The sequence below is a fragment of the Ceratotherium simum genome, chromosome 9, assembly GCF_057802395.1.
Source record: "Ceratotherium simum simum isolate JZ-2026a chromosome 9, ASM5780239v1, whole genome shotgun sequence".
Classification (NCBI taxonomy): domain Eukaryota; kingdom Metazoa; phylum Chordata; class Mammalia; order Perissodactyla; family Rhinocerotidae; genus Ceratotherium; species Ceratotherium simum.
The window spans coordinates 26,597,501-26,625,268 of NC_141908.1; the positions used below are offsets into that span (position 1 = coordinate 26,597,501).

General features: G+C 37.3%; 1 protein-coding gene across 2 annotated transcripts in view; it reads left to right on the plus strand.

Moving 5' to 3' along the window:
• ARHGAP15 (Rho GTPase activating protein 15) overlaps nucleotides 1-27,768 on the plus strand; it is a 590,073-nt gene that overhangs the window by 517,518 nt on the left and 44,787 nt on the right. For both annotated transcript variants that reach the window (XM_087435123.1, XM_004423853.3), the window contains one exon: nucleotides 15,506-15,611. In XM_087435123.1, coding sequence (XP_087291249.1) covers nucleotides 15,506-15,611 — 106 coding nt within the window. The remainder of the gene's footprint in view (nucleotides 1-15,505; nucleotides 15,612-27,768) is intronic.

Genomic DNA, 27,768 nt, shown 5'->3' on the forward strand with positions numbered 1-27,768 from the left:
CATACACAGCACTGCAAGACCCTCGGTCTTTCTTCAGGTTGCAAATATGTAGTTCTACGGCATTTTATGTCTTCTTTACTCTCCCTGAAAGTACCCTACACCCAATATTTTCACCCGTGAGAAAAAAGTCTCAAACTCTGACTTTGCTTTCTTGATTCTGGAATATATTCACTAAATAAAAGATTAACTGCAACAGAAATTCCTAGGGGAAAGTTCTAGTATATTATTTTCCTAGAAATGGTTTGATCTGTGAAAATAGTTTATTTTTCTGTGTCATAAAACAGCTAAAGGTTATCATCTGTACCAAACACAGAGAATTACTTTTATTATCAAGATAATATATACTCAATATAGAAAATTTGGAAAATGCATTTTGAAAACGGAAGAAAATCATCCATACTCCTATTATTCAAAGATTACTTACCATGGTTAATATTTTGGTACATTTTCTACTAGTCTCTTTAATTAACTGCTTAGCAAAGCTATAATTATATGGTATCTAAGCAATTGTACAAATTTACTTTACATCGTTTCTTTTAACAGATTATAAAACTAATAAATATTTATTGACGCTAACTTGAACATAAAAGTAAAACAAAGAAAATTAAAATCACTCTGAATTTCATCACCACATTTTGTGGATATTTCCTTTTGAGCTGTTTGATCTGCATTTTTTTTTCTCTAGCCTACTTAATTTTAAAACATAGGTAACATAGGAAAATTCATATATAATACCTATCATTACTTGATTTTTTAGTCTTTAACACTTTAATTGTCCCTAGACTCAGTTTTTTCAATAAAATTAGTATAGATATAAAGTATGTCTACCAAAGATTCTTAACAATGGAGTAACCATTCTGCTGTTCACTGAAGCTTTGATTTTTAAGAGGAGAAGAAAAAATTTATTTAGTAACGCAACAGTGCAATGTTCCAATAATGGTGTTTGCTAGCAAACACCAGAATTGAATAGCACAGTCATCATTTGAAATGATCATCGTATGTCAATAGAACTGTCACCTGAACAGTGAAGAGTGGACCACAAGAAATTCATTTCCTGGTACAGAAAACAAAATGGAAGCCAGAGAGAAATAATCCAATGGGGTCTTCCAAGTGTGGGGTCCAAATAAGTAAAGAAAATACTTAGTTTTGTTTATAATGTCTCTATTCTTGAGTTACAAATTCAGATTCATCACTTGGTAGGCTCACATAAAGCTTCAAGTGAACTCTTCAGGAAAGCAGTGCTGTTGTAGATCTTTGCATAGATGAAACTCTTTCTGTTGTTTTAACAGGCAAAAGATAATTTAAGTGTTCACACAGTTTGAGGGCTACAATTTTTTCCCCGTATAATCAGTAGATACTGCTTTGTTTTACTTTAGAATTTAGTGAGATAAGTCTTAGGAAAGTCTGCCTGATTACTTATTTAGTCTTATTTTGTTTGAATATTTGTAGGATAGTGCTTGATCTTGATCATTCCAAAGTTTTGCCAGAATATATCAAAAGACTGTATCTATTCATGATGTTTTCTTAGAACCTGTTATTTTTAATACTGAGATACCTTTTTTCACTCATAGAAGTTTCTTTAATTTTGTCTTTGATTATTGCATATTTTTCAGATGTTCTGATTTCTTCCTCAAGTTCTAGATAATCTCTCAATTCTCTGACTTCCAACATGTCTTCCTCCTATCATTTTTTGTTTCCACATTCTGGAGAAGCTTCTTTAGTTTTTCTTCCATATCACTGACCTAATTTTTCTACAATGACAATTTGGCCTTTAATGCAAAATTTAATTTTGTTTTGCATTTTCAGTTTTCACACTTTCTTCACCATCTATCTCTTTATCATCTTATCCTAGTAGCTTTTCCTTTTACCCTGTTGTCTCCCGATAGCTTGCTGATCCTTTTCATTAGACTCCTTGATGTTTCAAATTCTATTCAGGATGCTAAATGGTTTCCTAATTGTCTCGTGGTCATCATGAGAGTTTTGCACTTCTGAGCATTGTTCTCTTATTGGAAATGAGTTTTTTCATGGGTGATGCATTATTGTAAATTTGTTATGTTTACTCATCTCAAAAGGAGGAAATGTATCCAACATTCTGTGCATATTGCCTTTTACCCTCTGCTTCAGTTCTAGTCTAATCTTTGTCTGGGAGCTATACCCAGATGACTAATTAGTAATCACAGCTCTTATATTAATTCTTATCTAGCAAATAAGAATTATTGTCTTATGGCCCTACTATCCTGACATGGAATTTTCTTGCACCATATTCCTTAACTCACTAGCACTCTAAAAGATGAAATACATGAAACATTAGAATTCCAAAAATTTATTCCTAATAGAATTTTGCCAGTCCCCACGCCAGCTATATTTTACATAAGGGACCACAATTCCTATGGTGATATGTGCCATTATCAGGGCATCCCTTCTGCCTTCCACTTTCAACCTTCTCAGTTATTTTATGGAAATTGCTATCTCTAAATTATTGCAGATAAGGGAAGTCATCATCTGTAGTTAGAAGGGGGGAATACTGGTGAGAAAGGAAAGAAGGAAAGTATTCACACTACTCAATGGAATTAGCTGTGTAGGAAAGAGGATGCTGCCCAGTCTTTTGGGTTGGCATAGACCCTGAGTCTTTGATTCTAAAATCAGACAGTTGAAGAAAGATAAGGATGTTTCTATTTGCTTTCAGAAAGGCAGGTTCTCTGGTTCAATAGTTCAATCGCACAGGTGGCCCCACCACTGGCATTTTCCAACTAAGTTCAATCTGTCTTGAAGGAAATTACTCTTAACTTTTTGTCACCATGTTGACTGTCAGTTCCTGTTTATTTTAAGAATTCTAGTCTATTTTCTTTATCTTCAAGCATATTTAGTGACAAGTTCCAAGAGGTGGTTAGGTGTTGCCAACAAGATGCCATTTTAAGCCAAAACTCTAGATTTGCATCACCTCTTTTTAGAGGACATCACATTGAAAGTTTGCATTCAAATTCTCCCTTGGACTGTGACCTCTGCCTATAACTTCTTCTTTACATTTGCGTCTTTACCTGGAAATGGTAACAGGCCTGAGAGGAGGATATTTATTTTTAGTCCCGCAATTTGCAAGGTCCTTTGAGCTTCTAAGAAGATGCTTAGAATCACAAAATGTAAATCAATCATTTATCGTAATGATAGATTTCAAAATATTATTTTTCCATTTGAGGGATTTTTTTTTTTTTTTTGCATTACCTAAACCACACCTTGGTTCTTTATAAAAAGAATTTTGGACTTTACACCATAAAAAAAAAAGTTTCTATTGGCTTGAATTGCTGGTAAGGAGGTGTGCGAATGGCCTCAAGTTATACATTTGCGGAGGAAATATCATCCAGATGCTCAAGTCAGCCTTTTCTTGGCAGACAACTAAGAACCATACCAAAACTAAGTCTAAAATCCTTGACAAAAGAATTCCACGATCTCTTACCTTTGGAACGGACATTAATTAAAAGAAACAGTCATATCCCCTGTGATCAGAGTTTAACTACCATTAATCAGAGTTCACCACACAATTAACACTTTGAACTGATTAGCAAATGGAAATCATAGCAAGAAATTTTGAGGTTAAAATAGAGAATGGACATTGCCTAACTCACTGTCCCTTATCTTTTAAAAGAAAAAAAAAATTAAGCACTCCAGTCATAACGAACTGGGCAGATTTTGTTTTCAGTGAGGTGTTTGCCGTTACATATTGCACATAATGTATGGCACTGTTAGGAGGGAAAAATTGGAGTCAAAGTGGCTGGAAAGTTAGGTCTGCTCTGTAGCACTGTGAGATTGTTGACATCTGCCGAGGTTGGAGCGCTCAGTAAGCAGGAAATGGGGTGTCACTCTGAGTGGTAGTTTACCATTATCCTGGCATCCTAATGAAGTGTCTGCAGTGCACAGAGCTTCTGGATGGTATCTTAACGCACGGCTAAGCAAAAGCACTTCTCTCCCTGTCACTGTCATCCATCTGCCTGCACCCTACTGTAGCCAATGGGATGGAACCATGCTACAATGTGCTATAAGCCATTTAGAGTTGCACATTGCATAATCAGTCCCATCAAATATGTAAAAAATGGCTATTATTGGTTATTTTCCTCAAACTCTGGCACCTGGAGTTTGATACATTAAAGTTAAACTTTTCCAAGTGCTGTTTATGCTATTAATTCCACTTCCCTCCACTATGTAAATGGGAATGAGTTGCATCCTCATTGTCTTAAGTCCTGTTAATGTATTGAAAGAGTTGTATGAATATTCATTAAAAACTTCATTATACATCACACTCCGTGAATTTATCAACATGCAATATAATGGAATGGTCATTTTCTTCGAGGTAATTTTTAAGAAAAAGACAAAGAATAAATCAACTCAAATCATAAGATTGGTTGTTGTCATCTCAGAGCACAGTATTTGGTTTGCAGTGATAGTTTGAGGTCTTGCAATAGATTTCTTTAAAGACACAATGCATTTCACCAAGTACATTTGCATTTTAAGCTAGTATTGTCAATGCCAAATGATTAAATTTGATGCTTTAACATTACCTCTGATGAAATTCAAATGCAGTGGAGGGGATATCTGTTATTAGGTGGCATACTAGAGCAAGGTGTGCGTGTAATCCTCCGGAAACTTCTAGATAAACCGTGTATGATCCTCCAGACATGACTGTAAAGCAGCTGGGTTCTCATAGCAAGAATGGAAGTAGTAAGACGGCCACAAAGTTGGGAAGGAGATTTCTGTAACAGGCAGGGGCAACAGGAATCTGCTAAATTGGGGGATGGGGTGGAGTTAGATAAACAAGAGGGCACAACATAATTCGGTTGCATCAGGAATTTTTTCACAGACATTAAAACTATGGTAAACATAACAGCGGGGTGGCTTGCTCTGCAGCACAGTGGGAAGCTTAACGCCTCTGCCGGCGCTGTGCCTGGCTCAAACCACTGCTAAAAGTCTCCGACTTTCATTAGCACTCAACAATTCACCCAGTTCCCCCCAAAAAGGAGGAAAATCCAAGCAGCAGAACCCCTCACTAATTATTGTAAATGCTCCCAGGTTACAGCATTTGGAGGCAATAATGGCAAGATGATGTTAAACTAGAACAAAAGAGTCATTCTGAAATAGAAAAGAATAAAGGGGCTTGTTTGTCTGTTTGTTTCCAATCAGTCTAGCCTTTCAATCGATGGGCAAGGCAGTGTTGGAATATTAGACCATCTCTTTATAATGAAATTTTAGACAACCAACCCAAAATGTGTGCAACTCCTTTTGAGCTGTAAAAGTACAAGTGAATTTCACAAGTGACCTCCTCCACCACCACCCCCACCCTCAAATTTATACAAGCATATCTCACGAGTCTCTGAAACAGAAACTGTTTCCTTTGGAGGAAATTTGTAGTAATACAAAAATTAATATTGAACCAAAGGTAACAAGGGAGGCAAACTAATAATGCATATCACTGTAAAAAGTACTGCATGTCAGGTGAAGGTTTTTATCAGTGCCCCCCCCCCCCAATAATGGAGTTATTTGAGAAAAATATTGGCTTCTTCAAAGGGAGAGTGGTTTGCTATTGATGCCTATAAATATTTAAAATGGTAAATTTTTTTAAATGGAATGATAGGTGTTTATTTTCACTAAATCCAGGCTTGGGAATCCGGTTTCTTCGTTCATATCCCCCCAGCTGCTGTCAGCACTACAGCACATCAGCTTTCCTTCATGTGCGAATATTTCTCCAGAACTCATTTGCAAAAGAGTCGAAGCAATATTAAATACCACATCCAACCCTCTTTTAAACACGCAAAGAAATGGGAAAACACATCGCAACTAGACCATTGAGGAAATCCTCCTTTCAAATTTACTGTTTGCTTCACATGCTAGTATAAAATATCCCACAAAGTCCCGTTTGTGATCCATCTGAAACAATCTTGATTTGCTTAAATTGTCACATTCTTCTTGCACATTTCTTCCTAAATGCAAAAATGGCAAAGAATTCTCCTCTCTCTTCATTATAAAAGTGCAGAAATTCTGGCTTGTTTATTCCTAATGGAACACTTGAGAAAGAAGAAAATATATAAATATCTCCTTCAGAAGATTAGTTGTCTCAATCCTTTTAAAAGAGAGTATTTGTTCATTTCTTCCCCATGGTAAACAACTTGGGCTTTTCATTGCAATTTTCCATCGTCAGAGTAATGCATTTCACTTTACTGACTTGGTTCCATGCTTCAAAACATCGTACCTTTTAATATCCTTATTTCTTCTATACTATATATTAATGTATGTTATTAGGTCACAGATAGTTAGGGATAGAACCTAAGCATCTTTTTAAACAAATTTGTTGGAGGAACTTTCTGCTCCATTGTAACTTACTAAAACAGAATCTTAAAAAACTCACAATCTAACAAAATAAAACCATATTTTATTCCTCATGAGAACACATTTCCAAGCTAAGGATTTCAGGCAAGAAATGGCACTAGGGCTTTGAGTATTTCAAAACAAGCATCAGAAATTTTGTCTGATCTACTGGTAAATATTCTATTGACAAGGTCAAGAACAGAAAAAAGTCTGGCCACCAAGACAGAACAGAGAATAAGCATTTAAAAAAAAAAAAGTAGACAGTTTATCAACTTCAATTTCTAAAGTACTGTGCAGCCCTATACAGAAAGGAAAATCCCGTAACTATAATGAGAGTGTGTCCATATGTTCGCCTATGTGATTCTTCAAAAATTATATTAAGGATGTTAATGAAAAAAATGGCTAATATTTTCAAGAAACTATAAAGAAAGAGAGAGAGGGAGAGGAAAGCAAGCTGTGGCAAAAAACCTGGGCTCAGCAGCTTTCTGGGGGAAATGGTGAAATGTGACTATGTGATTTATAATGAGAAAAGGTATCTACAACATACAATTTTCTACCTTGCTGCAAATAATAATTCATAGTGATGTCCCTTCCAGATAAAAGACCTTTGCTATGTAGGACCCATGTGGTAAAATGATCATGATAAATGTCAGACCAGTGCAGGTAACGGCTTTACAAACCATTAAGATTAGCTGGCTCTTTTTTCCGATGATAACAGTAACCATGCTGTGACTCTATGTGGTAATAATATCTCAGTCCTGATAAATGCCAGAGCCAGGCAGAGGTGTTTATCATTCCCAGTTCAGAAATGCTGACTAAAGTTACCACATGTTGCCTGTTTTTCTTCTTTTACAATACTCTCACAATTAAAAAAAAAAAAAGCTGAATCATAAAATTATTTTATTTCCTATCTCTTAAAGGATTTTGATGCTTGTGCTATTAACTCTTCCTTGCTTCCAATGTCACTGTGTGGCCATATCAAATGAACTGACCTGAGAAACAGTCCACTATACTAAACATTATCTCTTCTTCAGAGGTCTTTTGTTCAAAATGAATAGTTATGGGCAAAGTTTAATATGCTTTCTTTAAAAAATATTTTTAACCTAAAGACAGGGAAATACATTTCTTAGTTCACATTTCTCCTAATTGTGTGACTAATCTTAGTTGTTTTCAAGTGAGATTATTTAAATCTCCTATAAATTTAATTTGTCTACCAATGGAAAGAGGCAAACACTTATATTAAAAACTTCAAATCCAGAAAGGTATTTGTAGTATTTCCACCCTTGTGAAAATGTACAAAAATAATGCTTAGTATAAATAGCTACTTGAGTCTTTAAAATGAATTGCTGGTTTATGATTAGAAAGATGTCCAATGACTCAAAATGGTAAGACTTGTTTTTAAAAAAAAGCTTGTAAAACCAGATATGTATGAATAAATATAGTTTAAAGAAAATTCTCACAGAACTGAATTTCAAAGAAATAAACTAGTGAGCTTTATTTTCTTAGCACCGACTATGGCCTGAGGACGAATTAGTATCATTTATAAGTCACAGAAATTACTTGGCCACCATGACACCTCCAAAATTACTTTGAAAACAAGAAATTCTAGGGAGGGCAGTACAATCATGCTTTTCCTGTGAAGATTGCTGCTGGGGTGTCAGCCATCATCTTACTCTTCAATTCAGACAAAGAGGGGCGTTGCTGCAAAATTGAGGAAGCTTGGTTTAAGAGACAGTTTCAGGTTGGTGAATTTTAGGAACTGTTATCATCCTAAAATTGATACACCAAAGCAATACCCTTTAATAAAAGTTACTTACAGCCTAAACTTGAATACTTTTTCCAAACTTGCCCTCAAAAGTAAGGTCAGTGCTCCAGAAGACCCTAGAATAACATAGAAACAGCTACATAAGAAGAAAAGATGATTTTATTACTTTCCTGAATGTATTTGTGGGTGTATAAAGAAGTTAAGAATGATAATTCTAAGGCCTTCAGAAATTGATTAAATAAAATTTTACATTCATTGATTTGATAGTAATTGCATTTCTCAATTATTTTTAGTTCTTTTGGTATAACGAGCTAACACCTCAGAAGCTTTTGAGTTTAACGATCATCTTAGAGGAGCCCTTCAGTCAGAAGAAAGATATAAATTTCATATAAGATACTTATATTTTAATAGGTCTTAAATTTAAACATCTCTTATGACATTTTATATTTTATCTGCCCCTCTGGCTTATAAAATGACAGAAGACAGGAACCAACTTTATTTCTGCCACATGGGCCTATGTTGCAATAGGCCATGATATATTTGTTTTTTTCAATCACGTATATCTATGCATATGTTTAACACTTCAAAAATTATTTAAGAAATAGATCAATTTATTGTTGTTTTAATAATTCCTTAATTGTTTATTGCCAGAGAGTAGGAGTAGAGGTAGAAAGAAATAGAGGTTGCACTTAAAATAAGATTAGGTTTGCTCCTAACAGCATGCTCTGATGGCCTAGCTCCTCCTGGACAGACACCAGAAATGGCCTCTGGAAATAATGCTAAACTGGCCAGATGCTGAAGCTTTCCTCACAGGTTAAAGAATCCATGGGCTTATGGCAATCAATTGGCCAGAGTATTTTTGTTACCAACATTGATTAGCTATGGAGAGTTATTTCCATTTTTAAACTTCTTCCTAAGAAGGGCTTCTTTATTCAAAAATCAGACAAAACATTAACATCTCCTGGAAGGAGAAACTATGAATACAAGAGAAGTCTGGTGTGTCAATGAGTTGATTCGGTCTAATTCTCAGGTAATCCTCACTAGGGAAAGAAAGATATCTTAACCTCAGTCAAGTAGATTCAGTTCCTGCTGCATCTTTCCTGCCCTGCAAGTTACATACCTCTGTTCTCAAGTTCAGCTGTTTTGACATAGATTATCAACACCTAAAGTCAAATTTACCAGGTACCTGCAGGCATTGAGATTGTGCCTTCCTTTTAATTAAATATAAAATTTGGCTTTTCTGGTTTGGAGGGGAGGGAGGAGGGCAGAGTCTTGAAAAGTTGCAAATTGCCAACCACAGGTTAGCCTGAAGGCCATGGTTATTCCTTATTTATGATACAGTGACACTTCTATTTATGATACACTATATCTACTTATGAATTATAACCAAACACTCTTTGATAATGGACAGCATTCTACGTATTTACAAAACTAACACATACTCTGTTAGTTAGTTCTGAACAGGGCTGTTCCTGTTTTTAGGAAAGGGTACTAAAGAATGAAATTTATGGCTTCCTATGATTTTGGAAACAAGCTTGAACTATGAGCAATCATGTGTCAGGACTGATAAAGAGGATGATTCCAAAGAAAGATTTTAATGGAAAGGGGACTTACATTTAATGAGCACTTATTCTATGTGCATTTGTGTGCACTGAAACATTTAATTCTACAAACAATCCTACTACATACGTATATGGGTTTTTTTGTATTTTTAAATAAGGAACTAGAAGTGTGAAGAGTTCAAGTAACTTGCCTCAAATTATGCAGTACAGCAAGAATTCTAATGTAGTTCTTTCAGACTCCTTCACAATATATCGCTTCTCTTACTTTATAACATGAGTTTAAAGTGTATGTCTATTTATGAGCCTTGAATTTGTGCCTGAGTGTTTCTCCCTCAGGTAAATATAAGTTACTTAAAGAAATTTATCAAGCAATTGTTGCCATGCCTTGGTTGATTCCTCAACACTCAACTGAAGTTTTATAATTAAAAGGCATATCCTCAAAGATTTGTATCTAGTCATTAGGTACATTGAAACAAATAAAATGTACCCTGAAGATACTCATTCCTCCTATAAGCCAGGACAGTCTCTAAATCCTGAAATGGTCATGATACAAAAAGTATAAACTGAGTAGAAACTAAACTGCTTTCTTCCAAATATAGCCCTGACATATAAGTGACTACCATTTTTTCATACAGGATGCATTATACATTCCAGAATAACTTTGAGAAGCAGAACAGCTGTGATATTGCTGACCTCTTTAAAACAAAGGAGTACAGTTGTCCTTTTAGAATTACAGATAAATAGAATGAATAGTACCTCCGATACACTGGTTTCTGGGAGAATCTTGTCTTTTCTTCCTCTGAGTGAACCTATATAACAAAGCAGAATTAATTTTGAAATATGATTTAACATGTGGCTATAAATAAGTTAAGAATAATAAATACATGGATGATAAGGCCGGAAAAGTGTCCAGGGGTCATCAGGTCCAGGGTTCTGCACTGCACAGAACTCTTTCCATCATTGTACAACTTTATCTTATCTCTTTGCAAAAGGCATTTGGTTGTAAATGTCCTTGTTTTAGTAGCAACATTTCATGCAGATAAATGCAAATGTAACTATCATAAACCATATTTTTAAATATGTGTCCTCAAAACCATGAATCAGGGGAAAACTATAAAGCCACGTCCTTATATAACATTAAAAGCTATTTCAAATCATGTAGGAGATGTTGCTTCTCTAAGTAGCCTGGAGTTGCTTTTGAAGAAGCTCATTTACAACAGAATTCAGTTGTAACTGAGCAGCGTAGTTGGAGAATATGGGGCCAGGTAGGTGAGGAGTGGGCGTTTAGTAAGAAAGAGTTTACTATTTTAATATGTACATGCACATTGTGTATATTTTTACATATCCACTTTTTTCCACTATTGGGTGGCAAAAAGGAAGTACTACAGAAAGGTTTTGTATGCAGTTGTGGGTTCATAGCTTAGAGATTGGATATGGGTAGGGAACTAAAATGGAAGTATTAAAGAGCACAGAGTACATACAAAAATGAATCATAAGGGAATGAGGGTGGGAGCAAATGTGAGTGAAAAAGGAAAGAATTGTGGAGTTTATTATTGCTGGAAGAATGGTGTATAAGTCTCTTAGTATACGATTTACCTAAGAGATTCTCTAATTCTCCATGTAGAAAATCTTCCTTTTTCCACCTTTAGTCATAACATAAAAGTCAGAGAGAGATATCTCAAAGTCTTCTTAAAACTCTCAATACTTCACAATAATGAGAAACCATATGCTGAAGGAGAAATATGCTGGAGAAATGTCAATAGAAAATGCTGTCTTTCAGATGCTCACTGAATCAGTTGAAGACCGTTGACACATCTTTAGCAAGCTGTGTATGAATCTTAGCTCATTAACCACTCCTGTATTATGTATGATGATTCCAGCTCCTAATATGACACATCAATAAACCAGATCTGAAAAGGTGTCATTTCAATTTTAGTGTATCCAATTGTATTTTTAGATGTTCCTCCACTTAGAAGTGTTTGTGTTATTTCCTGATTTTGCAAGCTATGGAAGAGTGGGTGTGGTATTGATTTGAATGGGAAACCACTGCTTTCCTATAACCTTTTCAAACATTTTGTTCTGATTATGTTGTAAGAAAAATAAACTATTGCTCCTTAATAATATTTCAGCCCTCTTTAAGCCATTGTCCAGTTCCCCCTCCAGTACTTAAGTATAACTTAGCCACAAACATGTATGTACCAATATTTAATTGTCCAATTCCACAAGTATGTGTGAAAGTAGAGAAAAAGAAAAGATATTTCTGTAAAATATTCTTCATGTAGGACATTTCTCATAAGCAGATATGGGAACCACTATATACTTTTATAAGAGTTCTTATATGTAACTGAACTGCTCACCAATCAGATCATCAGTCTCTCTGCCTATCACAAAGTATTTATGTCTGGCTACCACAGCAATTGTATTGGCACCAACTGGCACCAACTCAGTTCAAGTTTCAGCAACTATATCTTGAATGCTCACTGCAACCAGATAGCATGCTTACTGCTGAAAATAAAGGGTGAACCAGACCCAGCATGGGCCTCGGAAAAAGGGAAGGGGGAAAGGGGGTGAACATTTTGGAGTACTTACTTTTTACTAGTCACTGTGCTGGGTACGTTACATACTATCTTGTTTAATCCATAAGACTAGCCTTTTAGATATTATTCAAAGAAAGTAAGAAACTTGCCCAAGACCACACAGCTAATAAAAAGCTGTTACAGAATTCAAATCAAAGGTCTGTCTATTCCAATCCAGGTTCATGTCTTTCATTTGTTCACTAATTCTTTCTTCATTCATTTAATCCACTATATGCCTGTATAAGAGCTGCCTAGCTTTATAGGAAAATGCCCAGTTTAATGGGGGAAAATTGATAGGCAGCAGAAATATCATGTGGAGTGTTGTATAAATAGAATGTTCTAACCACAATGGAACACAGAAGAGGGAGAACTGACTCTGTTTAGGGAAGTTCACATTTCTTTTATCTGGTGGTTGAAAAGACTTGGTAAAGTTTTAATTCCTGCCCAAGCACCATGGCAGTGACCTTGCAAATTCAAATATTTCCAATTAAGCAACCCTCAAGCTTTCTGAAACCCTCCCTAAAACTGAGGTTTGCTGGATGTAGCCATTTGGACCACTCTCTGCTTAATTATCTGTCAAGCTTAATTTATGGCTGCTACCTCTGTAGTTGTCAATGCCAACTGGTCCCTTTTTTGGAGACTCAGCCATTAACCTGGTCATACTATGGCCAGAGATTTCAGTGAAATTAGAAAGGTTTTCTCTCCTCCTCTCCTGTCCCTCTCCCCTCCCCATTTCTCCCAACATCATCTTTATTACTTGAACCAAGTGGTTCACCAGATCCTCAGGTAAATTATACTACTAGCATCATGCCAAACTATGCAGAATGTATCCACCTCATGAATATACAAATGTATATATATATGTATATGTGTATGCATATCTATGTGTATATATGTCATTGGTATGTGATATTAGCTTCAGATGGCTGAATACAAGGTGTTCAATTATCCCCATTAGCTCTGTCCTGAGCATACTATTCTGATTTCACTCTCATCTTTATTGACTTGTTTTACTTCTTTTTCTGAGTTTCTGGTATCCCATAGGCTCCAACTGGTCCTATGAAGCATCACGGTTTCTTACGATCATTGAGCTACAAGGGGGCTTTCTACCCTTTTGGCAGAAAGATTAGATCTGCTGTTGGCTATGATGTTGCAAGTGGCTTTTCTTTTTTTTCTCTCTCTCTCCCCTTTGTCTGTTTCATTTGCAGTTGTCCAATCCATATTCTGTTGGAACTCTTCTGAGAATAACTACAATTTTTTTCAAAGCTTTGACTGTGTGAGGCATTATTGATAGGCCTTTGTGGTTTTAGGAGGAAGAAGAAAAGCTTCCAAGCAGAGTTCTACTAGGAAGACTGCCCCAACCCCACTTTGGCCAAATACCATCTTCTGCAGGACATTTTCCTATGATTCCCTACAAAAAGTTTCTTTTGCAACAGCGTATTATAAAACAAAACAAAACAAAACAAAAAAACCTGCGTTTCTGAACTAACTCTTTGTTACCCCACTATACAAAGTTTATATACCTAATAACAGGTGATTATGAATTGGGTTTTTGAAAGTACATCATGTTAGGAACTGTGTTTGGCTTTAGTATTAGAGACCCATTCTCAAAGTCTTCAGTACACAAGGACTTATCTTCTTATGTCAAACATACCCAGAGATAGGCAGTACAGGACTGGTCTGACTGCTTCACAGATTCACAGAAGCTTCTTCAAGCTGTGTGTTCCACTCTGCATGGCCTCAGTTCTCAAGGTCATTTCATGGTACAACCATTCCATCTACATTCTGAGGAGCAGAAAGGTAAAAGGGCTAAAAAGCGAAATCAGCTCCCTGTACACAGCCTCCTCAGAAGTCCCATACAGCACTTTGACTTAAGTCTCACTGACCGGACTTGGTCACATGGCCACTCCAGCTGCCAAGGAAGCTGGGAAATGGCCTCTTTTAGCTGGGTATACTGCCATTCCCTAAACAGTGGCATTGTCTTGCTAAGGAAGTAGAGAATGGATATTGGGTGGGTGTATGCCTGACATATTATTCTCATATATCACCTTCTCCAGCAGAAGCCTCTTTAGAATCATAAGAAGCTCTGTGCTAGAACTTAGAGATAAAGAATAGAAAGGAAAGGTACCTAATCAGTGTATATAAATGTTTAAGTTCAATAAATAAGTACAGTTCTAGGCCCTGGTTAAAACTATGGTAAGACGCATTCTCAAGCATACTGAGTAACTCAGTTCTTACTATGCCATACATGCCCATAAAGGAAAAAAGAAACACAATGAAGGGAAGAAATCTATGTGATATGTAGTTTTGAACTTTCTATTTTTTTAGATGTATATGACTAGGTATTAAGCTTTCAATTTTTTTTTTTTTTTTGCACTTTGTTATTTTACATCAAAAACAAAATGTGTTAGGGAGAAAGGATAGCATAGAAGTAATAAAAAAAATTCTTTACTCTTTCACAAGATCAAGTAAACAATAGAACATTTGTAATTGAATCACACTGTGTGTTCTTGTGTGTTTGTTTCCTGTTGCCGCTGTAACAAATTACGGCAAACTCAGTGGCTTCAAACAACACGAATTTATCTTACATTCCTGGAGGTCAGAAGTCTGAAATCAGTTTCGCTGGGCAAAAATCAAGGTGTTGGCAGGCCTGTGCTCCTTCTGGTGGCTCTATGTCCTTGCCCTGTCCGGTTTTTACAGTCTGTCTTCCTTCCTTGGCCCAGGGCCCTTCATCACATAGCCATTTCTCCTGCTTTCTTTGTCACATCATCTTCTATCCCTGACTCTGATCTCCCTCTTAACCACCTTGGTGATTACACTGGGCCCACACACATAATCTGGAGTAATCTCCCCATCTTAATCACATCTGCAGAGTCCCTTTTGCAATGGCAGCTAACAAATTCACAGGTTCCAGAGATTAGGACATGGACATGTTTGAAAGGCCATTATTCACCCTACCACAGCTTGTAAAATAGTAAAACATTTATGCAAACTGATTCAATACCTGATCTTAACCGGAAGATTGTGTTGAAGCCACACTGTTGCTGCTTTCGTATTACCATGAGGTAATTCTGAGTCAAAATGAAGAAACTCCATGACAGCGATGTAGAGTACACCTCTTCCCTTTGCCTGCTGATTAGGACCTTAAATTGCTAAGTCTTAGTCCAAAATTCTCCTAAGAAAATTCCCTCATGTACCTATGAAATCTCACACTTTTCTAACCTTGATTTTTAATTTATTTTCTTTTTCAGAAAAGCAAGACAACAACACAAGAATTGAAACTATAAAGTCTCTTGTACAAAAACTCCCTCCACCTAATCGTGACACCATGAAAGTCCTCTTTGGACACCTAACTAAGTAAGTTGTAAGCGTTTCTGGTTGTCATATACTCATTTCCTAAATGAGCAATATTTAGTTTCAATTCTCTAAGACAAGAGTTTCCACATGCATCTATCTCAGATTTTCCCTTCTAGCTAACCTAAGTCTTCCTGCAGAAGCTGCAGAATATACTAGAGGTAGGAAAGGAAACCTACAAAAGGAACTTCTGAATTAATTTATTTTTCCTGGCCTTTCAACAAGTAGATCTTTGCTAATTGATTGTTAGAACCATAGTCAGAGCCCTGGGATGAGCCTTCTTTGTTATCTACTATAATTGGAAGAGCATGAAATGGTTCAGACATGAGTTTGAAACCTAGCCCCACCATATGCCAAGTGTTGTGACCACAAATAAGTTACTTAAACTCTCTGAAATCCAATTTCTTTATCTATAAAACATTGATTCAGATTGATAAGGTGCCATATGTGTAAACAGCTAAGAGGAGAGTATTCCAGGCAGTAAAAAAAGCAAGTGTAAAAACCCAGTGGACCCAAAGAACTTCATGTATTTGAAAAGCAGAAAGCAGGCCAGGATGGCTAGAGCTGAAGGAACTAGTGGGGTAGTGGTAGGAGTTGAGGTCACAGACATTAGGACAGTGTCAGATCGTGTAGGTTCTTGTGGGCCACAGTGAGAGATTTAGATTCTATTCTAAATACAGTGAAGAACCACAAAGAGTGCTAGGTTGAAGGAGTATAAGAGATCACTGTGGCTGCCATGTGGAGAATGGATTGCAAAAGTGAAACCAGGGAGACCTATTAGAAGGCAATCATATTGGTCCAGGCAAGAGATAATGGTGGCTTGAGTGGACCCCTTAGGGAGATATTTTAATGATGGGTCAGATTGGATTTGCTGCTGGTAGGGAAGCAGTGGGGAAGGGAAAGGAGAAATCAAGTGTGCCTCCTAGGCTTTGGGCTGTGGCAAGTGAGGAAATGGTAGAGCCATGAAGAAAGATGGGTAAAAGTGGTGGAGGAGCCTATAGAATAGGAAGAGCAGACTGGAGAGCTCCATTTGGAACATGTTAAGTTCGAAATGACTGTTACTCATTTGCCTTCTGTTAACACCTTCTTCAGATAAGGACGAGTGCAATGCAAGCGATGAGGTTTTAGCTTTCACTATATATATATAGTAATGTTGAAGCCAAATAGATTGGGCAGTTAGCTTTTGTGAGATTAAATCTTCTTAATCACCCATTCCTTGGTTCGAGTCATTCCTGCAGATTATTCAACTAATCCATTGCATGATTTTTAATTGTAAATGTAATACATGCAATTGCATAGGCAAAACATTTAAGCAATAGTGGTGCATATAGATTAAAAAGTGAAATTTGCTTACCAGTCACTCTTAGCCATCTGAGCAGAAGTGACTACATTTTTGTATATATCCTTCCAGACCTGTTTCTAAGCACATGCAAACATATGGGTATATGGTTGTTTATTGTGTTAAAGTATATCATACTGTACACATTGTTCTGCAACTATTTTGCAACTCATGGACAGCCTTCCATTTCATTAAACAGACTTATCTGGTTCTTTCTAATGATGACATGGTATTCCTCAGTAAGGATTAGTCCATAATTTGCTTAACCAGTCACTGCATTAGGTAACACATTTTAACCTAACTCATTATATTAGTTTCTTTCTTATTTTACTCCCAGAGGGGAACTTGTGTCAAAGTTCAGAACATCCCCTATTGTTAGAATGTCCCTTCTTGTCACCTCTACTTACTAGCTATAGTGGGAAACCCAGTGTGGTTTAGTGGAAGGATCTTGGGCTTTTAAAGAAATAGAAAGAGAAAGAGAGATCTAGAGTCAAATTCTTGTTCTATACTTTATTCCCTTTATGATCTCAGGCACATAAAATCGGATTAAATAATATCAACCATATCTTGTGGTTATGAGAATTAAATGAGATAATGCATATAAAATGCCTGGCACAAGGTAAGCATTCCTCAAATGTTAATTCTTTTCCCTTAGGATCCAGACACACCATGAAAGGTGTTTCAAGTTACAAGTAAATACTAGAGTGCTTATCTCAGTAACTTTAACTGGACAAAGTCATAAAACAAATGGAAAAGTATACTCTCTAATGCTATGCAATACCCAGTCTTGGAGATCTTGAGAAATATCCATTACTCAGTCTCAATTATTCCTTTTTTTTTCCCAACGGGAAGAACAGCTATAAAATGAAAAAACTGAAAGTCAGCTAAATCCTCCTTTGAAAAAAATAAAACACACAGATGAGAATCTATTCAATTAAAAATCTTCAAAGGATGAGACTCTTCACCTTCGTGCCACACAATCCCAGTATTAACAATTAATGCCTGATCGTGTTTCTCATATCTAAATTAATTTCCTAAATTTGTTAGAACTTTCATTTAGTTCACTAGAGATGGAAATAGATGTTTTTAACTAAAATTTAAGATCAGATTATTATATCACCTTTACAGCATTCACACGTTATAAGCTTTCTCATTATAGATGGAGAGAAAAGTGTTATTTGCTAGCCACCAACTTTTCTTGAGTAGTGTGACCATATTCCACCCTGCACTGATTTATAAACTGGGTTTAATTATGCACAAGTGTGTGCACATGATTATATCTTGTTAAGCATTTCTTGCTAAGTTTTTGATAAACAGCCAATCGTGGCATGTCATCAAAGCCTGAGAAGACTAAATAAGAAGATTGTTTAACGAGAATTTAAATATATTCATGTTTGAAAGAATCATTAGAATGTTTTCCTTAGTCTTGATGCATTTGGTAGTTCTTCAGAAAATCTACCGTCAATACTTGTATGTAGTGTTTATTCCAAATTGTTGCAAATATATATATTTTGAAGTTTGTTTAGTGAGGGTCAGGGAATGTAATGAAGTGCCAAAAATTCCACTTGACCTACGTACTCTACAGCCAGCAGAGTAGAGCTCCATTTTTGCAGAGCTCTGAGTTAAACAAACATTCCCTTGAAAGCAGAGCAACTGCTAACTGAGAAAGCTTATTACAGCACAGTTGGACTAGAAGGTGGATGCAAGTCCTGTCCACAAAAGCCAGAATTTTTAAAGGGTTGTGATTATATTAAGCATAAGATTACACAATGGCTGCACAGGCTGAATAGTCTCAGAGTCCAGAGTCCTCATTCCTGATCAAACTCAAGGTCAAATTCTCTGCTTTTGCTGTGATAGCTTGAGACCAGAAATTCAGAATAAGCTATCATCTCAAAACACCATCAACCGGAAACCTTTATTAATAGCCACTTTCATAAATTGATGTTACAGTGATAAATACTGGAAGGTCCTATGGTACCTTCTGAATCATTATATAAATGGCAAGTTCTGTCTCTATAAAATATAAGTGTCAAATGCACTTTCCTATAGACTGCTTTTTTGGAAAGGCGGGAAGGCAAAACAAGATGAAGTTAACGGGAAGGAGGACCTAAAAGAATAAGGTGTACTTGCTGATGGGTCATAGTCAGGGGTTGAGGGCCACGCAAAAGAGTTACATAAGAAACAGAGAACCGCTGAAACTTTTTCTATCAGACAATTGCGTGATGTGGTCAGTGTTTATGAAAGAGCCGTCTGACAACAGAGTGTAGGGTGAACGAGATAGAAAGAGAAAAGAACCCAGGAGGCCACGTGGAATTTGTAGTCAGATTGGAGTGATGAACCTCAAATGGTCCAATTCTTGAAACTTTTCAAAGAAAAAGTCCACACAATTTTTTATTTCTTTCATTTCTTTATCTCCTATATCCAGTCAGTCATGGAAATAAGTCTGCGGTTTCAGTGCTGGGTAATCGTGAAAATAATCCCTTGGACAGCAATAAAAAAAAAAGCAAGAGAAGATATTGTTTAAAAGGGTACACTTTTCTCCATTTTGCAAATGCAGACAGGAGAAAGAGGAAGATGAGGTTATAGACAACTGATGACATAGGATGAATCCCATTTTGGCAAGTGTGTATCAAATCAAGTCCTCTATGTGCTACTGGTTGGGATGTACCAACCAGCGTGCCAGGAAAGCCATATCTGGAATTCATCTCAAGAATGAAACCCTTTCAAATCTTCATACCTTTTGAGCTAGTCATCTTAACTGCTTGGACTCTATTCTAAGTAATGTAGGTTTGGGGGGAAGTTTATGCAAATAAAATGGTTGATGACAGTACTATTTGCACTGGTGGCAACTTGGAAACAACTTCGTGTTCAGTGATGGGGAAGGTTATATAGAATATGGTACATCATATCAGCCTAGTGAAATGTAGTTTATAGCTAATTATTTTTTTAATTTGGGAAGTGCTTGTGTTAAGTTAAAGTCAGGGATACAATATTTTATATACTCAAAAAGAGTATAACTATAAATATGTGAAAAAATTGTACATCTGGAAAAGACTGTAAAGATATTTGCTGAGATGTTAATATTTTTTTCTTAGAGTTGTTGAATTATGAGAGGTGTTTTTCCTCATGTGTTTCTTTTTCTCTCCTAACAATGGTGTAGAAGGAGACACTGAGGTTAAGAGAACAGGTGAAGGGAATAGCTTTGGAGTTAGGCAGACCTGAATGTGAGGCTTGGCTCTGCCACTGACTGGAGGTGTAACTTTGAACAAGTCACTTAACTCTAAGTTTCCTTTTTCCCATCTGTAAAATGGAGATCATAATAAAACCTACTTCTGTGATGAGGAGTGAATGAATAATGCTTTTAAAGAGTCTTGCACGGTACCTAGCATCTATTAGATTCCAGATAAACATTATATATCAACAATGTATGATTTTTATAGAGAAATATAAAATAATTTTTAATGAAATAAATATAGGAAGAATTACAGAGTCTAGGTTGCCAAATTTCCTGGCTTCCCGAAAATTCCTTAACTCACCACAGAATATTTCTCCAAAACCTGAGTTTCTATACTAGCCTGACTCAGCCGGTTTGACAAACCACATGACACCTCCATGCTGTGCCCAGTCTCCGTGCAAACTCCCCAGCCCAACTCAATTCTGTCACCAACTCTCCATCAACCTGATCCGCATCGTGTCCTGTGTTCTCAGATCCAGCTGTTTTCACCTTCGAAGTGGTAGTTTGCTGATAAGATAATCTAGTCTGCCTTACTTTAAGGCAGGCATAAGGAGATTGGAGATAGGCATAGGTCTTCCTGTGCTTCTTGTCTGGAGCCTCCCAGTTACAGCAGTTTCCTTGGGATGGTTCTCTTGCCTTGTCATCTAACTTATCAGAATGATTCTCACAGTAAGAATTTCCTGCCAGGCAGAACAGCACACTGGCTTTGTGGAAGCCTGGTAAGTGAGATATTTTGAAGCCAGTAGGGCCTTACCCTATGCCTCAAATCCCCAGTGTAAACACTCCTAGAAGTCCTATCAACTACATATCCAACTAGAACTGGCACCGACCCTTTGAAGTTCTGAAATTCCTGTTGCCATTACTATTAGTAAGGTGTTCTAGCTATTGCTGAAGTCTTTTCCCACATTTTTATTTCTAGGATAAAAGTAATACATGATAATTACAGAAAATTTAGAAAATAAATACAAAAGTATTTCCACTGAGATAACTTGAACTCGGCAGCCAGATTTACTTTGTGGCATGCATTTTGGAAGCCAAAACAGTCTCAAGTTTTTTGAGGGGGGGACATAAAAGAACAATTCCCGTATAAGTATATATTGTTCAGAGAAAGTCAAAATGTCTCAGAAATGGGTGGCTTTTAGAGAGGATTTATGAAATAATGTCATTCATTAATTTTCAAAAGTAGCCTTGGAAGAATATATTTGCTGGAGACTTTAGATGCAAATAAACATAGGAGACTTGCACTTTGTAAAATGGGTTGAAAAGAGCTAAAATTTTTCCCTTTTGCATTGACTAAGAAAATTGTCCAGCTGTTCATAGAATTCCAAGGTGAAAAAATGATATGGCTGAATAGACAAATCTCATGGAAGCATGCCAGTTCAATGCCTCCTTGAAAGGCGAAACATCTGAGCTGTGGCTACTTTGTGAGAGTAAACTGATATTTAAAGCTTCTCTGTGGTCTTCATGGATGTTAAATAAAATATTCTACAAAAGCATGTCAGAGGCAACTCAAACGATGATGACCTAGAAATAAGGGTTGCATGAGGAAACAATGGTAAGCAAATAATTCGTTTACCCTCTCTTTACAATGGCACTGTGGGCTTTTTGGGGGGAAAAAGATGAGACATAGCTGAAGAATGGACTTGAAAGCCTATGAGCCCTCGCCCTTCTCTCTGGTGGTCAAGAGCCTTGACTAGTGAAGCTCTCTGCCTTCCATCAGACCTCTGAATGCCCAGCTCTGGTGTGCACTGGAGCAGGCTGTGTTTTTCTGTGCTGTCTTCTGGCACTCCACCCTTTTTCTGCACACTTTGGTCTCTCATCCAACCACAATACCTGATATCCAACGATTTGCAGGCCGTGGGTATTTTTACTGGAAAATGAGGAACCTGTGCAAATTGTTATTTTCTTTTTTCTCTCTTTTTTTCTTTTCCTTTTTTTTTCTTCCTGAGGGACAGAGGCTGCAAGTTGTTTGAAAAAAGCCAGAAACCTAATAGCTCCTTTGCTTGTGTATTTGAAATGGCACCCTAATCACTTTGAAGAGCTAATGTACTTCCTATGGGCCTGAAATTTCTCAACTGGACTCCCGTGGCAGAATTTGGCCTGGTAGTTAAGAAAATTAATTACTCTGATGGTGAGGATGAAGCAATAGTTCCCAACTCCCTGTAGTAATCATTAAAATGTCATCTACTTAGGAGACATCTTGGCATGGGATTTATAAGGTTTGTGAGCTGGGGACTAAGGTTCAATGATCCTTCCAGTGGTGGATCCTTGTTCTGGAGGAAGGCCTTGAGAGAGAAAGTTTTTAAGACGGGAGTGAAATAATTACTTTAGATCTTTCGATTTAAAATTTGAACGGTAACATTAACCACTGAATAATAGGAATTAAACAAAACCTAAAATGGCTACTGCCGTCTATCATTGTCTTCTCTATTATTAGTGGTGGCCCACCCCACAGGGGTATTTCCCTCATGAGAGGTAAATTTTTTAAGTTGCCCCACCCTTCTCCACTGTGAATCTTGGCCTTTTACTTAATGGAAAGAACCAGGGATTTGGAATCAGAAGACATAGGCTCAAATCCCAACCTCAGCCCTTAGAAACTGTCCAACATTAAGAAAACCTTTTAATGTCTATAACCCTCCCTTTTGCTCGTGTGTGAAATAGGTCAAATCAATTCACACTTGCGAAAATATTTAACTTCGAAATCCTATCCACCCATTCCTTCAAGAAGTCTTAAATGGGTACCTACTGAATTCCAGGCACTGGACTAGATCAGAGGTTGGCAGACTATGGCCCATGAGCCACATCCAGCCTGCTGCCTGTTTTTGTCAATAAAGTTTTATTAGAACACACATGCACATACATACCTATATGTTTGTGTATTTCTGATGACTGCTTTCACACTACAATGGCAAGACTTAAATAGGCAAGAGTTGGAACAAGTTGCACAAAGCCGAAAATATTTATTCTCAGACTCTTTACAGGAAAAGTTTGCTGACCCCTCACTTGATACTAGTGGCGTAAAAAGGACTCCTACTGTAACTTATCCTATAGTCTCCTGGGATAGATAAATTACTAAACAATTATAATAAATATGATATGATATCACAAAACACTATGAGAACACTGAGCAGGAGCTGAAATTTAGCCTAGAGAAACCAAAGAATGCCTCCCAGAGATGACACAGGATATCTTTAAGATTGTCAGTTTGGCAGACAACAGGCCTGCTATAAGCAGAGAGAATATTGTGTACAAAGAGGCACGGAGGAGAACTACAGTGTGGTAAAGAAATGGCGAATCCTCTGCAATGGTTGGAGAATTAAGAAACGTAAAAGAAGTGGCAGAATATCAGCCCAGAGTGTAGTAAACTAGAGCTAAATTGTGAAGAGCATCATATGAAATTCCTTCTGTAGACGTTAAGTAAATCACCAAAGGGTCTGAAGCAGAGAGATAAGGTGATGCGATTTGTATTTATGAAGATCACAATCTTTGTAAGTGTGAAGGATAGCCCAGAGGAGGGCAACACTAGAGACAGCAAAACCAGTTAAAAGGCTGGTATGATAGTCCAAGCTAGAGATCCCAAACTAAGGGAGAGGTGAGGGGAATGGAGAAAGGGGATGGATACAAGAGGCATGGGGGAGGTCGATTCAACAGGACATGCTCACCAAGTGCATGCAAGAGATGAGGAAGAAGGAAGATTCCAGGATGGCACCCAAGTTTTGAACTAGCTGAGTGGTGATACCGTGAACTCATATAGAGGAAAACAACAAAATTGGAGGCATGAAAGAAGATGGCATTTTTTAGACATGATGTGATTTGGTCATTGTTTATATTCTGTTAGTGAGATCCATTAGAGGATAAGAAATATATATTGGGAATGCAAGAACAGTGATTGAGATCTACATATAAATTTGGGAGTCATCAGTTTAAAGATGGCAATGGGATAAGGTCATGAATAACCCCAAGGGATGATGTGAAGCTGGAAGAGAGTTGAGGACAGATTCCTGGGGATGTCTAACATTGAAGGGGTGGTCAGAGGAAGAGACTGGGAAAGGAGTCTGAGAATGGTATGCATGAAAGAAAACTTGGCAAGAGCAGAGGTATTATATTTTGTGATTAAAACTATTACTTCCACAAAGGAGGCCTATAAAATTCTTGTGATTACAGATCATTGGGAAGAATTTCTAGTGATGACTAGCTACTCTTCTAACCTTCATTCTTTGGCTCTTGAAAGATCACAGGAACAGATATAATAATGTAGCAGAAAAAAAATGTTATTCTATAGCATAATCAGGTCCTGAAATATTGGTAAGATGGAAATTATAGAGAACTGACCTGGTCCCTTCTGCCATCAGAGCATAGGCTCCAGGCGGACAGGAATTTGTGTCACTTTGATTCCTGCTATATTCCCAGAGCCTTGCACAGAGTCCCACTCATTATAGATACTCAGTAATTTTTGTTGAACAAATAAAATCACATGACTTCATCGAACAAGAAGATAATAATCTAATAGCCAGTGATGACTCCAGTTAAAATCAATTGGAATCCTGGAAACTTGATAGATTTCAGACTAGGACTAAGGAATATTCCATTTTGAGGATATTGGTTAGTAAACTGTCCTCTCAAGTTTCTCTCTCCTCACCTGATATTTATCTTTTCATCGTGAGGAAAAGAAGAACAGTTCCAATGGTAAAAGAAGCGATATTAATATCACGACTGCATGTTAAGAGGCCCTGAATACAACAATGAATGTGTGCTAAAAGAGGCTGACCCTAGTAAGAAAGCCTTGGTCAGGGAATCTGTGACCACCATTCAGTGTTGGAGCCTGTCAGATCAATCACTGTGGTCCATGGTGGGGCTGCCAGTTCTTCTGATTTCTTGATTATCTGGGATTTGTAACAGATATTGGGTATAAAAACTTAGTTTTATATCTTCTGTCATTACTCCCCCTACTAAATTTAAGAATCTCTACCACATCTGTCTCCTAGCCTATCAACCCCGCCTCCCTGTCAATCGTTTGTTCCAGATCCAATATTGAGTTCCTACTACCTTGAATTACTTAGCATTAGGTGAAGCAAAAAAAAAAAAAAAAATCACCATGATTACAAAAGCTTGCCCTATGCTATTAAGTGTATAAAGAAATTTGGTTCCCTTGTTTTATGGAACAGCAAACTTCAAAGTGGAAGGGGGAAAAAATCAACCAGACCTCAAGTCACCTGATTTCCAGTCCACTAGACCACACTCTGCTTTCTTGCCAATACCAATACTCGATTGTGTTTCCAGGGAAGAAGGAATAGTAAAACAAAGAGTGAGCAAGACGAGCCAACTGAGATACAGGCACAGGCCCATCGCTTCAATTCCCTTTTTCTAATGGATCACCAGCTATAATCCCAACTCTTTAAATAAAATTGCCTAACTAACTGGTAAACTGACATATTTATATAAGGAGTTCTTTTGATCTCTCTCTCTCTCCCTCTCTCTCTTTCTCTCTCTGTCTCTGTCTCCCTCTAACACATTGCTTTCCACCTAAAAAACACCGGGGAAAGTTTTATTTTTAGGATTTCTTTTTAAAAACAAGTTCCACACTCACATTCATTAATGCTGTGTGTGTGTGTGTGTGTGCTCGCACGCATATATACACACTTAGAAAGAGCACATTTTTTAAAAGGTAGTGATGCTTCTGCCTTTTACCACCTTCTTTCTCCCTTTAAATGGAAAGCACTGAACCCAGATGCCCAACCACGGAAGATATTCTTCCAGAAGCAGCATCTGGCTTCCTGGCAAGCCCTTCAGGCAAGTTGTTTGGGGAGCTTTGCAGTTGTCTCTCAGTCTGTCACGTGCATCAGATACCGTGGCCTCTCTGGCTGGCATGTCCAGGCAGCTGCCAATTCCTTTCGGTTCACCTTTAATTCTGAGAACTAGTTCCCTCATTTTCCTTGCTTACTGGACTTATTTTTCTCCCCACTGCCCATAAGAATTCCAGGACAAGACTAATTTCTCATTGCTGTCTGCCTGTCAACTTCCTCTCCAGGCCTCTCTTTTGAACCCGAGTGAAATCCTCAGCCATTTAGTCCTACATTAAAATAGATTCTTTTTAATAATATTTCTTAGCCACTTCTTGTCAGCATAGCTCCTTGTAAACCGTGGGGTTTTTCCCTGAAAAGAAGGACAAAACATTCCATCGGAGTAATTTATTCTGGTCTGTACACAAGACATGAAAGTATTCTTGACATTTGTGTATTATTTAGTTAAATCATATTGGCTCCCCACATCCTTGTCACACCACGAACAAAAGAGCATCGCAAAGGCTGGAAAAGATGAGGCGACACGGCAGCATTTACTAATAGCAGCCGCTTCAGGATACTAAATTTTTAAAAGTAGCTTCATATTTTTTTTTTACCTGTTAACATGTATATTTTTTCACTTGTGAAGGTTTCTGTGGGGTTTTTTATGGATAATTGTTAAGAACACAGAGTCCGATGCTAGCCCACGCACCAGGAAGCCGTGACAAGGTGCTGACAAGTCCGGCAGCAGTACCCAGAATTCAGAGAAGAAAGCAGAAATTAGAGCTGCAGGGTGACATCCAGGAATACTTAACACGGGGTAACTGCACATTTCCATGTTGTTGGTTTTTTTCTTTTTCTCATGCAAGAAAAAGTGCAGATTATATACAAGATTTCAGATCTCAGGACTGTATTGTCTGGGGCTGAGAAAAGAGTGGACTGTAGCAGTGGACAGGAGGAAATCTCAGCCATAAATAATAAGTGGTCTGTGGCCAGTGGCAGACTCAGCCCACGCTTGCTTTGAAGAGGTACACAGCTAAACCATGGGCTTCACTGGAATGAGAGCTTCTGGGGACAAGGAAATGGGCTTAGGGGCTGTTTGGATCAGGACATTGGAAAAATCTCCTTTCAAACCATCTACTACATAACAGTGGAGCTCAAATTTAAGATTGGAATTTTTAAGTCTATTTTAATCTCTGCCTCAATGGCATTTTTTGGTCTATAATTTTTCTTCAGGTTCATTTGTTAATGTGTACAAAGAAAGTTGAAAATACATGCAGAACTTAGAAGCTTTATACTAAATATTGCCCTTTGGGTAGAGACTGCTGCTTCTCACTTCCAGTAATTTCTTCTCTTCTGTCATACTCACATTCTTTTTAACCAGGCCATTTTCTCCTACATTTTCCCCTTTCTTTTTTCCCAATATCATCATCATCCTCAAATTCTTTCTCCCATCCCTCACTCTAAGATCTCTCTTCATGTTCATTGTTGCCTACATCATCTATCACCCATTTATTCATGATACAAATACATATCAAGTACCTATCATGACAGAGGCTGAGCTGGAAATGAAGACAGTTTTACCAGGATAAGAATCAGCCCCTAGGATCTGGGAAACTTGTTCAATTATGTCATCTGCCTCCCTGCCCTATCTGGGAGTGTTAGCTTCCCTCCATCTCACTCTCACTCCCAACTTTCCAGTTCCAGCCCCTCCTCTTACAGGATTTACAAACCAGCCTAGCTTTTATAGACATTCAGTCAGTCTATCCATCTGATTAAGGAAACCCCTGCTTTTCTTTACTTTCC